Source organism: Phyllobates terribilis, unplaced genomic scaffold, assembly GCF_046119375.1.
Source record: "Phyllobates terribilis strain yellow unplaced genomic scaffold, ASM4611937v1 Scaffold_5__5_contigs__length_657084704, whole genome shotgun sequence".
In the NCBI taxonomy this organism is placed as follows: Eukaryota; Metazoa; Chordata; class Amphibia; order Anura; family Dendrobatidae; genus Phyllobates; species Phyllobates terribilis.
This window is the reverse complement of record NW_027362765.1, coordinates 180050237-180065784: the sequence shown is the minus strand read 5'-3', so window position 1 is coordinate 180065784 and position 15548 is coordinate 180050237. Positions and strand designations below refer to the sequence as shown.

The 15548-nt window shown below is 38.1% G+C and overlaps 1 protein-coding gene across 3 annotated transcripts in view; it reads left to right on the top strand.

The window, feature by feature from the left end:
- Positions 1-15548, top strand: part of ZNF385C (zinc finger protein 385C) — a 446028-nt gene that overhangs the window by 310737 nt on the left and 119743 nt on the right. The window contains exon 1 of one of the 3 annotated variants that reach the window (XM_073683553.1): positions 1237-1927. The exons of the other annotated variants lie outside the window; for them this stretch is intronic. Within the exon in view, the coding sequence (XP_073539654.1) occupies positions 1918-1927 (10 nt within the window). The 5' untranslated portion in view covers positions 1237-1917. Of the gene's footprint in view, positions 1-1236; positions 1928-15548 lie in introns of those variants that run through there. 3 annotated transcript variants of the gene reach the window in all.

Below are 15548 nucleotides of genomic sequence, written 5' to 3'. Positions count from 1 at the left end.
GAATTAACATTGACATTTGCTTAATATGTTTTTTAGTTAATTGTAGAGTGCATTGCAAGCTATATGAATCACAAGATTCTAAATATTATGGATTTCTGCCAATAAAGCCCATTTATTGTTTACTGAAGAGTTACAGAATCTTCTAATTGATTTTCTTTTCAGGATCTCTGCTTGCTGTCTTTCAAGACGAACCTTTACTGTTAATTTCTGCAGATGAAAACTGCTCGTGCCATGTAATAATCATACTTGTGCCCCGGCTCATAGCAAGAAACAGTGCAAATAAATGAATGGAAACCAATCTATGACCATCACATGACAAGGAAGTGATCAATGAGGATTTCTTTTAAATGACAGAAAGCAGAGATGTTAAAAAGCAAGGGAATTTTAGAGAAATGTAAGATTTTACTATTTAAAAAAAAAAATAGAGATTTTTTTCCAAACATAGAAAATATCATATTGAATGAGGGTTTCTTTTGAATGACAGCAAGCAGAGTTCTTGAAAACTATGAGAAATTGAGAAAGTGGGGATTTCGATTTTTTTTTTTAGTTTTTTAATGAAACGGATCAATTGATATACATCAATAGATTGATTTTTCTCTATAGTATAGTAAATATAACCTTCTAATGTACCACATATATAAGGTGAATAAAGTATTTGTCAGTATTACCTAAGACAAATTATGAACGAAGTACAATAAAAGATTGAAAAATTAAATTTTGATCACCATAGACAAATATTCACAGTATACTACACCCAGTCATTTTTCAGTCTATACTTTCGTCTGACCCTTGACGTCTAACCGTGCATCTACTACTTCTGCTGCTCCTGGGACCATACAAATATATGGATGTACCCCATTTACATTTACGCCCCGTGCTAGACATTTCTAGAATTTTCCATCCATATATACATCCAGCACAGAGAATGGATTTTTACATATATTAACGACAGCAAACTATTTTAGGAGGACCTTATAATCTAAGAGGCGAGCGTCACACTCTGCAGAGGGATTTGTTTGATCACATTTGACAGAATGAGTAGTGGATTACAGGACAGATCCCCCAGCAAAAGTAGTAGAGGCTAGAATATGTAAAATATTTCAAAGCTAATCTGTACACGGTATTATCCCGGAGGATGATAATCAGATAAAACCTGAGCTTTCTCTATTGATAGCGAAAAGCTCGACTGACGGGATAATTGGATCTTATCAGACTTCAAACAGCCTTTGCCTGAAACACACTTTGTTCCTTCCTTTTAACTCTGTGTTTGCATACCATTTTGCAAAAGATGGATATGTTTCATATAGATAAATACACAAAAAGTCAATAGCAGAAGTCTACCAGCGATCTGCGGAGCTGACAAGTCTATGGATGGGTTGAAGCTCGCTCACCTTTGCGTCCCCAGCTCATGGAAGGAGATAGAATGGCGCATGATGCGGTGGTCACCCATCTTCTAAAGTGTGCCAGGGAAATGTGTGTAAAGGAGACTGGCGTGCCCTCAGTGTGAAGAGATGAGAAGTACATTCTGACTTCTCTCCCTCTGCCCACCCCTCCTTACCAACTCCTTAGACCTCCCATCCGATTTGTATGTTAATACAGTATCTTTTGGTTTGCAGAGCTCTCAGCTGGGAGAGGCTACACTAGGTAATTTCTGCATCTGTGCTTGGTGATTGGGTTAAAGCGAGGGCCAGTGGCTGCAGAGAGAGTGCCGCTTGTTTACCTCCTACAGGCAGAGATCAGTGGAGCATTAAGCTTTTAATTGAGGTATAAGTGTATCATTTGGGAAGGTGAACAAATTGGAGGCCAGTCGCCTCTCTATCAGGGGCAGCCAGAAAGATCTGCGTGCGGATGCAGCCGCTCTGCAAAATCTGATAGCGATTTCGGAGAGGAAGACGGAACAATAAGACGTAATCAAAAATGCTGCTAGGTAAGTGAACACAACTTTGGTGTAATGCCATCATACTCACCCTCTCTGTGTGTCTAAATGTTCGCGATATCCCTGTTTTCTGCTGCCATGATGAGGTTTCTGGCTAAGCGCATACTGCCGGTGTGGAGAACTGGTACGCTGGGGAAATGGATGACAAGAAGGGTAGGACGCTGAAAATATTGCTGAGCCTGAACGCTTGGACAATTTCATAGTCTTTTTTTTATAATTTTATTATTATGGCTTTAATTTCTTCTGGTGGTCGCCTATCATTTTGAAGGTTGGTGCTCAGTTTGACAATCGATATGTGTGGCTGGTGGTAGATCAGACGTGTGACCTTGGTATATTTTTGGATAATGTATAGGGTCTATGGTTTTGCAGAAGAAAAGAAATGAGAGGTATATATCCAAAATGGTTGAAGGAAGACGCTCGGCTGGAAAGGTCTTCAAAAGAGGAAAGGGGTTTATATCACCATGGTTATAGCGGATTATCAATGTGCACCCTTGGAATGTCAATTAACCAGACCTGCAGATGTTCTCCATTGGATACGTTAGTTGGACATGATGGTCATATATGTTTGTGTGTTATGTATACAAGTAGGAGATAATATTGCCATGTTAGAATCTCAGATATTTACATATGGTTCCAAGGTGACTTAGCGCTGAAATAAGGTGCGCCTCGTATATCACATGACAGAATGCTGATGAGGTGAAAGGTAAAATGCATGAAATGTTCTTCATTAGAAATCCAGCAACGGACTAAGTACATGATAAATGATGATCACTGTGATGGAATACCAGGGCTGTACGCTTTCAGACTATGATTTGGAGAATACTCTATTCCGTCCTTGTGTCTTTTTGAAGGAACTTATATTTTCATTGCCAAAAAAACATGAAGACCGTTAAAGACTAGTAACGGTGGTTTGGGCAATGGGATTAGCCACTGAGGGCACTCTGACTTCTGGTATATTGGATATACATTGAACATACAACATAGATTGAAAGATGCACTGGCAGGACTAAATCACCTTCAGCAGATCTTCTAGTGTTCAAGAGCTTGCAGTCTCACTGCTTTCATGGGAATGAAGGTTACTGTTTGTGAAGGACAAAGAGGAAAAAACTCAAATACGGATATATAGTGTTGTTAGCTTGCCATCTTTTATTTGAAGATGTAATATCTGATAACGCTGCATATGAGTAATCAGCTAAATTTGGAATGAGTGACAAGGTCATCAGGAGCAGCTTCATGGAAGGTCATATATCCTGTATCTATACCAGTGTGCAATTGCCTTACTGGAACACCCCTCAGTTACAATACACATCACCTTGTCAAAAAACATACTTATAGGTTTTATGTCATCCTCAGTTATTGATCCAATGGGATTGATAGATAATAGAGAGATGGATAGATTAATAAATATTAGATGAATAGCAAGATAGACATGATATTGATAAATAAATATTCTCTATATATTGGATAGATAATAGATAGACAGAAAATAAATATATATATATATATATATATATATATATAGTTTAATAATGAAAATATTTGTTAATAAACCATGACTGTAAACTCCATCCAGAACTAAACAGTTCAGGTATGACTTCAGTAAACTCCAGTATCAGCCATAAAAGATTCATGATGGTCTATGAGGCAAGGGTGGGGAGCTGCATGCCAGAGTAGTAACACTGGAGTGATGGTGGGCAGCAGAGATTTTCTTCCTAGAACAATATAGTGACATGGGCGGAGTTGGACGGTCAGGCTTTAAGTAGACTAACTATAAATTAAATCGTTGAAGATACTAGATGGATGGATAGATAGATACTATAAAGAAAGAGAAAATATATTATTATTATTATGTTTACACATACAGTATATGTTTACACATACTGTGTATATATATACTGTGTATATATATATATATATATATATATATATATATATATATATACACAAAAAAGGAGGCCGCACATCCTAAATATTGAAAAAGTAAGGTTCTTTTATTCTCACCAACACCTGCTACATATCAGCTCTCTCTATGAAGCTTTTCTTAAACTTGAGAAAGGCTCCATAAAGAGAGCTAAAACATGGTTGGTGTTGGTGAAAATGAAGGATCCTTACCAAATAAATATATAGATAGATAGATAGATAGATAGATAGATATACACACATATAGGTATGTAGAGATATATCTGTATAATATATATAGCTAGATAGATGGCTAGATAGATAGAGATACATGAGAGATAATGGAGTTGTGTGATTATTGCAAATTTAATTAAGAAATATGCCCTAGTCCATTCACAGGGTAATAAGTTACATAGATCAGACATTGTTCTTCTCTTCTGTTACTAAACAAGTGATAGTGTAACAGAGGTATAACCTGTGTTTCTTTAAAGGGCCTAAAAAATGGCAGATCATCTTATGTGACATGAATAGAGAGAGCAATGTGAGTGGTGCTGAGCTCTGCCAATAAACTGTATGAGAAACCTGCATAATTGTATTTTCCTGATTTATTTCTACAAATTGTTTTAGTTCTTGATTGATACTTAATGATCTATCTAGCTGTCTATCATATTTCTTTCTTTCTTTCTTCACTCTCTTTCTTTTTCTCTCAGAGCTATCCATGTATCTTCATATATATATATTTATCTCTACAGCTGTAAATCTATCTTTCTGATTTCTGTCTGAAATATATATATATATTTTTTAATTTATCCCTTTTCTTGTTTTTTTTCCTTGTTCTTCTCTCATATTTATCTTTCTGTCTATCTATCTATCTATCTACACACACATACAGAAAAAAAATGTGCATACGTGTCACACTTTCTGTTTTCCCGGCATATATACAATGGTTATTTGATCCGCTTACTTCTTATTGTACATGTGAATTGGTTTTTGAATGATGAATGATTTGACTTTGAATATGACATTGTGCAATAATTGAAATCTATAGATACAATAATAAAATGGATGAAATAAATCTGTATTTGGGCCGACTCATGTTTGCATACATGTAACAACACACTGTCTCGTTCTTTTGATTCTGACAGATGTTGATACTTTGGTATTAGACACCATTTAAATAAATTGTACATAATTAGAGGTTGCAGAGCCCATTTTCCGCATAGTGCCTGTCTGTATAATAGCCGAGCAGTAGAGGTGGTACTTGGCTTATAGCATAAACCATTCAAAGAAGCTCTCTCCACATTGTCATCTCAAACATTTCCCATCATAAAGAAGTCATTAATATGCTGTAGGCTTTTTATATGGAAGGAATAGGAGGGACGATGTAAAATACATCCCATTCACGTGGATTATTTTTCAACCATCGTTATCTACAAATGGCTGTAGTCTACTGAAAGAACAGAACTTCCTTTTATATATCATCGATCAGTGGATATAATGGCTTGTGCACTGATTGCATAGTGCCAACTTTCTGGAATAAATGAGTTAAAACACCAGTAAATTATTTTCTTTATTTTTTATTGCTAAAAAATTAGACCATTACTGGATATAGCTGTTAAACCGATCAGTTTTAAAATTTGTTTTAAGATATATCACGTTGTGCTGGTTGCTCAATTTGGTGCATCTTTAGAGTGTTTTTTCTAAGTTTACACTACCTATTAGTTGGCTCACTTTGTGTGGAAATTTGCATTCATATTTTATTGGCAGATGGTATTGCACATTAGGTTATACCTCTGGCCTTGCACATTTTTCATAGTAAATTTCCTCCATTGTCTTTACTTTTTGCAAAATATTAGTATGGTGGATTATACAGGAACCAAAGCAAAGTTGAATCCCAATTTTTATTCTACTATTGGTCCCTGTATGTTTTGCTTCAACATAGTAGTAGAACATTTAATAGCCAATACTTGCTATTTTACATCTTCTCTTTTATGGAAGTGAATTGTCTTAATAGGGGTTTATATTGCTATCCCATCCATAGGGTTAAAATGTAAGGTGCCCATACATCTTCAACCAGCATTCAGCCAACAGCTGTAGGGGTCATGTTGTTATTTTGCGAATAGTGGCAAAATTTAAGATACCAAACACCTTCAGCCAGTGGTCGGCCAAAATCTACTCCTCCTGATTCGCTCATACTGTTGCTTTGAGACACCTCTGGTAGTGGCTTAACTCCCATAAGTACTGACATTGAAATTTAACATGATTGATCCCTCTTTTCTTCAACATCATATATGGGGAAAGAGTGAGAAGACCCCAATACACAAGATAATACAGGTAACCTAAGACCCCTATACACATATTTGGGGGACTCCCGACTCTACCCCAACAGACAATATTGGGGGAGAGAAGGATTCGGCCTGTTGAATTTCTTACTTCCAATCTTTATGTTCTCTGAAAAATTATCCACAGCAAATGGAGTCTAGCAACGACTCCCTCTTGGAGAACACTCCGGTGTATGGAGAAGTCGGGGGAGAAAGCTGTTGGCCAAGCAATTTTTCTGTGTGTATGTGGGGGACTTTAGTCTTTATGTAGTTTTTGGGTACTGAATTGTAGCACAAAACATAGATTGCAGTTATATAAAAAGCCAAAGCTATGGAAGGATATCACGTCAGCAAGCCTAGATAGTATACATATAGTAGGCTTTGTAAGGTATATTGTACATTTGTTACTAATCGCGAAGTTCATGCAAAGACTTCAACCCCTGTTACTGCTTTATTAATTATGCCCATAAAGCCTGTAATGGTGTGAGTCTATGCTGGTTGTAACTGGTATACTATTATTACAAGGATATGATATGGACGTTCATTACATATTTTTGTTTCTACAGTTTTTTTCGTGCTTATCCTTAAAACAGAAAAGAAACACTACATGAAATTTTTCTTTGTATGTGTTCATGAACTATTTTGGTATTATATAAAACAAATAAAAGTGTAAATGTAAAGGTGTTCACAGTCTTTTACATTATATGATGAGAACTATTGTCTTTATCCCATAATACTTTCAGTATACCTAAATACCAGAAAACTCCATCTATTTTAGTTAATGCGGTAGAAATTATAGTTCAGGGGTGGGGAATTTTTTTCTGCCAAGGGCCATTTGGATATTTATACCACCGTTTGGGGGCCGCACAAATTGCGCTCTAACTCCTCCTATAAAGTAGTTCAGATAAAAGGTCACCGAGGGCCTGAGGTTCCCCACCTCTGCTATAGTTGAATGCTTCCTCTTTTAGATTTAATATGAAGTATTATCATCCAACATTTCCTTATTCATTTTTTACACAGTAGTAAACAGTAGGTTTGTCAAATGATTCTTTAAAGGGTTTTAACCATCATAATTGATAGGTACTGTTGAATAGGTCTTGTAAATATGAGCACTTCTGTAATTTACTATGTACTACAAATTTGCTCCTTTCCCCTGATATTGTAAATTGTCTTTTTTATCGTTTACAGTTTGTTGCCTAGATGACTGGTCACCAATGTAGTCTACCAGCGGTGGCCAAACATGCTTCAGAGCAGTGTTTACAAGCTCTTTACAGTGCCATTGTGCTTCCAGTGCTGTTGAGACAAAGCGACCCCATAAAGCAACATCGGGAACGCACACTTCGGGTCGGTGGCACAACAATGCCGCTAGTCAGTCGGGAATGACCAGTCATCCTGCTAGGTAGTTGTGTGCTTCTGAGCATAACCTTTCAAGAAATTATAATAGGCCTCAAAGAAGAGAGCAGGTATCCATAACCAGATTACTGCTCCCAAAATAAAATAAAATTGACTCTGATTTGTAGGTGGGGTCTGCGACATTCAACCGCCTCATTTTTATTTATATTAATTTATAAATGAGGTTCTTGTGAGAAAAGTAGAGCAGTCGCCCCAATTGGATTGGTTGCTATGGGTTTTCCATGTACCAGTTCTTCCTAATGTTCTTTCAATAGACAACAACAGATACATTTTTCCACATTTTCCGCACTTACCAGCTACATACAGACAATTTGAGTTTACGTCTTATGAGATCAGTGAATACATGCTATTGTGAAGGTGACGATCCTATATACAGTAAAGCCATATAAAGAGAATGTGTAGCTTTTCCGCATGCAGAATGGCTTCCTTTACTACGTCTACATGTCCACTGTAATATACAGCCGTGTTTATGTGTGAACCACTGTGCCGTTATTACTGTTTTCGTGCTCTGATGGGTTTCTTTTCTCAGCCGGGAAGGCAGACCTATTAATTCAGTCATTTCTCCAGAAGATTTCCCCAGGTCCTAATAGTAATTAGATTGAAATCATTGTTGTCACATTTTCCTAATTCCCATTATTAACGTTTTTTCTTGGAAATTTTCTAAAATGTAGAGTGAAAGCGCAAGACATTGTTAAGTTATTTTCTTATAAATGAACCAAATGTAAATGGCGGCGAGCACAGTGGAGTTTGTAAAATTAGAAATAATTAGCCAAAATGAAAAAAAAATCAGAATGTAAAAACAGTTGTGTAGTCAAATAGTGATAGTGCTATAGGTCGGCCATATTCTCGCTTTTGACAGGTCAATAAATCTATGCAATTGAGAAAATATATTGAGTGAATTCACAGATCTTATTCTATGACATATGAATCTCAAGATATTTTCTCTAGGTAAATCTATAGTGTAGCCATAAAGTCTGATGATGGTATTATCCTTTTTCGTTCTGTATGTGTAATATGTTAAATAGATCATATTATACAGTAAACTCTCCCCAAAAGACCACCACCTTATGCAGACTGGATTTCCTGTGACAGATTTTCACTTCTTCTTTATATATTGTATATTCTTTGAGAGGACAACCCTCTTATAAGACCATTTTTTAATGCAACTTCCACACAGAGGTTTTACTGTATATTATATCATATTATGTTCATACCATAGAGGCAGACCATGCCATAGAGAGGGGTCTATCCCTGGTTGCCACTTGTATAGGACTCGCTTTTCCAAAGTATTTTTTAGCAAAGGGAAGGTAAGAGCCTCAACAACCAAGGAGATGTTCAGAAATGTGGAGTCAAATGCCAGTTCATTTTGTCCTTAGTGGTAAATTCCCTCACCATAATGGGGGGCCAAGCTTAAAGAAAATCTATCACCGGGTTTTTCCCATATAAAGTAGGCCTAGGGTAGAGCAAAGTACTGTAATGCGCATGCAAGTAGATTAGGCTTAGGTTTGGGGAAAGCTCTTTTGTCGCCTGAGGCAGGATTTTCCAAATGTACCCACCAACACCCTCTCTACAATCTTGGTTCCTGAGGGTCAACACTGAAGTATGTTTGCATCTATAATGTATATTTCTCATATCCCTCCACCCTTTTAGACATGTGCATGCTACGACATATCTATGTGACAGGCACCATGCTGTCCTTACAAATGTTCTACAGTGTCATTAGCCGCACATATTTTTAAAGTCTATAAATTATGGCCCACGTCACAGGGATTAATTATTTTGCTTACTCTAGGTTAGGCTTGATTTGATCAAGAAACCATTCATAGTATCCCAGCTTCTCCACCATTAACTTGACTTGGAAGTACAATGTACCCATGGATTGTATTTGTATATGTTGAAAACATTTTGCTTCTTCTCCGAATGTGCCAATGAGATCGTCCATGTGTAAGCCACAGTTACTCCATTTCACAATAATGTCACTAAGTCTGATTAACTTGATAAGCTGTTCATATGGGTAGTGGGGACATCCATGAACAGTACGGTTGCGATGTTTATAGGATAGACTTTAATTATTGGGATTCGGTTGAAACAGATGAGTGAGGCTCCTTCATCGAGACCTGACATTTCTGTGGTTTCCTCTAGCAAATGTCAAAGCTGATGCAGTATGTCAGCGATCGTCTGATAATCCATCATGAGTGCACAATGTTACCCAAACTCCTTCACGCAGCCCCCCTTCTCCGCTTTCTCCGGCTCTGTCACCTTGTGTTAAAGCTTTCTTGTTGACCTATCACAGGACGAAGAAAGTACATGGCCCTGAGCCTTGCTCTTCTGTTCACCCTTTCCAAGCCAGAAAGGTCCATGTGTTATGGCCAGGCGTACAACTTCCTTACTGTAAGGTTTAGCGGATTTGTCTTTAGACTCAAATGCTGTGACTTGAGGATTTTTTAAGCTAATTTCCTATTGACTATTCTGGCTTTGATAACACTCAGCAGTAGGTTATTCCAAATGTCATCTCTAGTCCCTAGGCTGTTGGAGACAAATCTTTCTCGCCATATTGAGGTCAGCTTCCAGTTTAATCAAAGCCTTGGAGCAAAATAGTTAGCTTCTACCTCATGTCACCTTGTTTGGGATGTGCGCACTGCGGGAATGTAGCTTATTAAAGGGGCTACGTTACATAAGTGCATTTGTTACGGGTTATTCCGAATGTCAAAGTAAAGTAATAATCTTTTATTATGATAGTTGTATAGATTAGGAGAGTTGGTTACAAAATATGTATAGATGTCTCTAACATTTTATTGATTTCATTCAATGCTCATCATCTTTTATATCTGATAGCTTGGCTTTATTAATAGTCTATTCCTATATGTCCTTTCACCTCATTACCTACTGTCATTCAATGCTGCTGAAGCATTTAGGAAAGAATCATAACCTTTTTTGTATAGCATAAATATATCCAAACGTTTTGTACTTATTCTGGCTTGCTTTGCACAACCCCTGAATTGTAGGAAATGCTACATTTTTATAAATGGCGATATCTTCGTTCTACGCTCCTAGTTTTCTGCTTGTCAAGGGGCACTCTTTTAATTAAAAATGAAAATCAGGACTGGCTTGTTTTATATCTCACCAAAGTTTCAGAATGTCTGTTTTTTGGGGTGGGGGGACTTAAAGAAGCACTCTCATCACAGTTTTTATCCTCTCATTATATTGCAATCATCATATTATATAGCACTGTGTACTTACAATTGCTCATTTTGTCTTTCTACCCAGTTAATTCTTCTCTTTTCTCTGCTCTATGTAGAAACAGGAAGTCTCTTTTCCCTGCATGAGTCATCCACCTCTTTAACTCCTGATCCAGCTTCTCCGCTCCTCCTCCTGCCAGGGACTTTTGCAGTGATGAGTCATGCAGAGAAAATAGACTTCCTGTTTCTATGTAGGGTTTAGGAGGATTGGCTAGTCTGTTTTTAACCATGTGATGTCAAAGACCTAATGGAAAATAGAAGGGCTGGGTAGAAGGGCAAAATGAGCAATTGTAACTGCACAGTGCTATATGATGACTGTAATATATTAAAGGTATGTGCCCACGATGCAGAATTGATGAAAACATTTCTGCAGTGTATCTGCATATTCTTGGCAGTAAAAACGCTTGTGGATTTTACACGCATTTTTTACGCGTTTTTACATGCGGATTTGACTTGATTTTTCAAATGCATTGGGACCGCATGCAGAAACGCACAAATAATGGACATGCTGCAGATTTTTCCGCAAGGAAAATCCGGTGTGGAAAATTCTGCAGCATGGGCACAGAACATGCAGATTTTCATTGGGAATCATGGGGCACGGATTACCAAGTGTTCTGCAAGCATTAACGCTGCGGAAATTCCGCAGCAAAAACGCTTGAAAAACGCATAGTGGGCACACAGCCTAAGAAGATCAAAATTTTGATTGGAGTACTTCTTTAACCAATAATAATAGACAATCTTTTTTTTTAATTCCCTTTTGGGTATCCTCACTTACTTGAGGGATGTCCCTTGTTTCATTATTTTCCAGACAAGAAAGCAGCTACAAAGATTGTCTTTCACTCTGGAGGACCTCCATGCATTTATGCATTCATTTATTTCATTAGGAATAGTATCATGCTCTATCTCCCCTGTAGAGACTACTGGGTTCCCCCACAAATTCTGTCTGATCTGTAGAATTCTCAAAAGTAGAACAATTAGTGGTCTGCTTATTGTCCGAGACCCTTCTAACAAAAAGGGCTTGTCCATCAACCAATTTAAATGGATATTTTCATCAGAAACATTTACAGTTAACATCCATAACATACTTGACATTTCTTTCCATTGTTCATGAAGACAAAATTGGGTGCGATAGTGCAGGGCATAATGATATCAATTTCTTCATTTTATAATTTACAGAAAATATCATTAATGGTTATATTAGTATATTGAGCTGCAGGTATCGTTTAGAATCTCTGTCATTAAAGAGGTTGGCCACCATTTAGGATAGGCCATTAATATCTGATCAGTGGGTGTGCGATGCCTGGCACCACCAACAATCAGCTCTTAGACGCCAGCGTTGGCTGGAAGTTCTCAGATGCTACTGGAGAACAACAGTGCTGTCAAAACAATAGTAGCCACCGCCGGGTACTGCAGATCTACCCCCTATTCATAGAAATGATGGAACACTATACACATGACGCAGCTGCTGTGTTCCGGAAGCATCCCAGAACTCCTAAGGATAGGCCATCATTAAAAAAGTAGAAGCCAAACACTATTTCCAATTGGTCAATATAAAGTGCTTGTTGTCCAGGAGTTTAGAATAATGTAATTCTCCCAGAAAAAAAATCTAATTGGCTACTGTCTCTTGTTGCACTTCAGCATTTCCATAGTTATGCGTCATGTGTGTACTCTAAACTGTCTCTCTAGCTCTTGACTTTCATTGTCTAAAGTTAGATTCGGCACAACACCCGTCAGGAAGAATGCAAAAGTAGGAGAGAAACAGAATAATACACCCTTTAGGCAGACATGTCAACTCACCCAGTTTTACATGAAATCACCCTATTTTCAGCCATCCTCACCAGCAGGGCCGGTTCCAGGTTTTTCTGGGCCCCGGGCAAAAGAGTCTCAGTGGGCCCCTTTAACACATACCATGATTCATGATGCAGAGATACGGCGGAAAAATATATATATATAGTACAATGCAAAGATTTCACTTGTTACATTACATGAGTGATATCTATTGTAAATCCTACAATAGCTCAGAAAACGCCGAATCCTCGCAGCGCACAGTGTGTGACCTGGGGGGATTCAAGTCTTCATTTTAGACCGGACAGTAGAGTTCTCCATACATTATTATGGGCACCACATAGTCCTCCGTACATTATTATGGGCACCACATAGTCCTCAATACAGTATTATGGGCACCACATAGTCCTCCATACATTATTATGGGCACCACATAGTCATCAATACATTATTATGGGCACCACATAGTCCTCCATATAGTATTATGGGCACCACATAGTCCTCCGTACAATATACTGAGCCGCATATATTGCTCCATTCAGTATTATGAGCCCCATATATTGCTCCATTCAGTATAATGAGCCCCATATATTGCTCCATTTAGTATAATGAGCCCCATATATTGCTCCATACAGTATAATGGGTCCCATATATTACTCCATTCAATATAATGGGCCCGATATAATGCTCCATACAGTATGGGCCCCATATAATGTTCCATACAGAATAGACCCTATATATTGTTCCATACAATATGGGCCCCATATATTGCTCCATACAGTATGGGCCCCATATAATGCTCCATACATAAAAAAAAATCAAATACTTACCTCTCCCCGCTGGCCAGCGGCTGAAGGTCCTGTCTCCTCATCGTCTCCTGACTCTGTGACTCCTCAGAGCAGAGGGCGCGCTGTAGTGACGCCATCGCGCCCTCTGCCCTGAGACGTCACAGAGTCAGAAGACGTGGAAGACACCTGAGCAACAGGATGAGGTAAGTATTGCAAGCAGTTTAAAGCACGGGATAGGGGCTCCTGACTCACGAACTCCATAGTGTGCCGGTGTCCCCGCCGTATGGTGACGCCGGCCCTGCGAGATATAGATATGACCCTGTTTTCAGGGTCCCCAGTTAGATGGAATCTGTCAGCCGTTTTTTTTTATTAAATCTGAGTGCTGTACAAGGTAGGGGCAGAAACCCTTATTCCAGCAATGTATCGCTTAATGGCCTACTTGATGTAGTTTGGATATAATCTCTGTTTTCTCTATTGCGTCACCACAATGCTGATCTGTGTATAGCCCCTCCACACCCCATTCAAATACTCTTAGTATTACAACCCCTGGCAAAAATTATGGAATCACCGGGCTCGGAGGATGTTCATTCAGTTGTTTAATGTTGTTGAAGAAAAGCAGATCACAGACATGGCACAAAACTAAAGTCATTTCAAATGGCAACTTTAGGGCTTTGAGAAACACTAAAAGAAATCAAGATAAAAAATGTGGTACTCAGTAAGGGTAATTTTTTTCAGACCAAGCAGAGGGAAAAAAATATGGAATCACTCAATTCTGAGGAAAAAAATTATGGAATCACCCTGTAAATTTTCATTTTCAAAACTAACACCTGCATCAAATAGATCTGCTCGTTAGTCTGCATCTAAAAAGGAGTGATCACACCTTGGAGAGCTGTTGCACCAAGTGGACTGACATGAATCATGGCTCCAACACGAGAGATGTCAATTGAAACAAAGGAGAGGATTATCAAACTCTTAAAAGAAGGTAAATCATCACGCAATGTTGCAAAAGATGTTGGTTGTTCACAGTCAGCTGTGTCTAAAATCTGGACCAAATACAAACAACATAGGAAGGTTGTTAAAGGCAAATATGCTGGTAGACCAAGGAAGACATCAAAGCATCAAGACCGGAAACTTAAAGCAGTATGTCTCCAAAACAGGAAATGCACAACAAAACAAATGAGGAATGAATGGGAAGAAACTGGAGTCAATGTGACCAAACTGTAAGAAACCGCCTAAAGGAAATGGGATTTACATACAGAAAAGCTAAACATAAGCCATCATTAACACCTAAACAGAAAAAAATAAGGTTACAATGGGCTAAGGAAAAGCAATCGTGGACTGTCGATGACTGGATGAAAGTCATATTCAGTGATGAATCGCGAATGTGCATTGGGCAAGGTGATGATGCTGGAACTTTTGTTTGGTGCCGTTCCAATGAGATTTATAAAGATGACTGCATGAAGAGAACATGCAAATTTCCACAGTCATTGATGATATGGGGCTGCATGTCAGGTAAAGGCACTGGCGAGATGGCTGTCATTACATCTTCAATAAATGCCCAAGTTTACATTGATATTTTGGACAGTTTTCTTATCCCATCAGTTGAAAGGATGTTTGGGGATGATGACATCATTTTTGAAGATGATAATGCATCCTGCCATAGAGCAAAAACTGTGAAAACATTCCTTGAAAGGAGACACATAAGGTCAATGTCATGGCCTGCAAATAGTCCGGATCTCAATCCAATTGAAAATGTTTGGTGGAAGTTGAAGAAAATGGTCCATGACAAGGCTCCAACCTGCAAAGCTGATCTGGCAACAGCAATCTGAGAAAGTTGGAGCCAGATTGATGAAGAGTACTGTTTGTCACTCATTAAGTCCATGCCTCAGAGACTGCAAGCTGTTATTAAAGCCAGAGGTTGTGCGACAAAATACTCGTGATGTATTGGAGTGTTCTTTTGTGTGTTTGTTTTTCATGATTCCATAATTTTTTCCTCAGAATTGAGTGATTCCATAATTTTTTCCCTCTGCTTGGTCTAAAAAACTTACCCTTACTCGGTACCACATTTTTTATCTTGATTTCTTTTAGTGTTTCTTAAAGCCCTAAAGTTGCCATTTGAAATGACTTTAGTTTTGTGCCATGTCTGTGATCTGCTTTTTTTCAACAA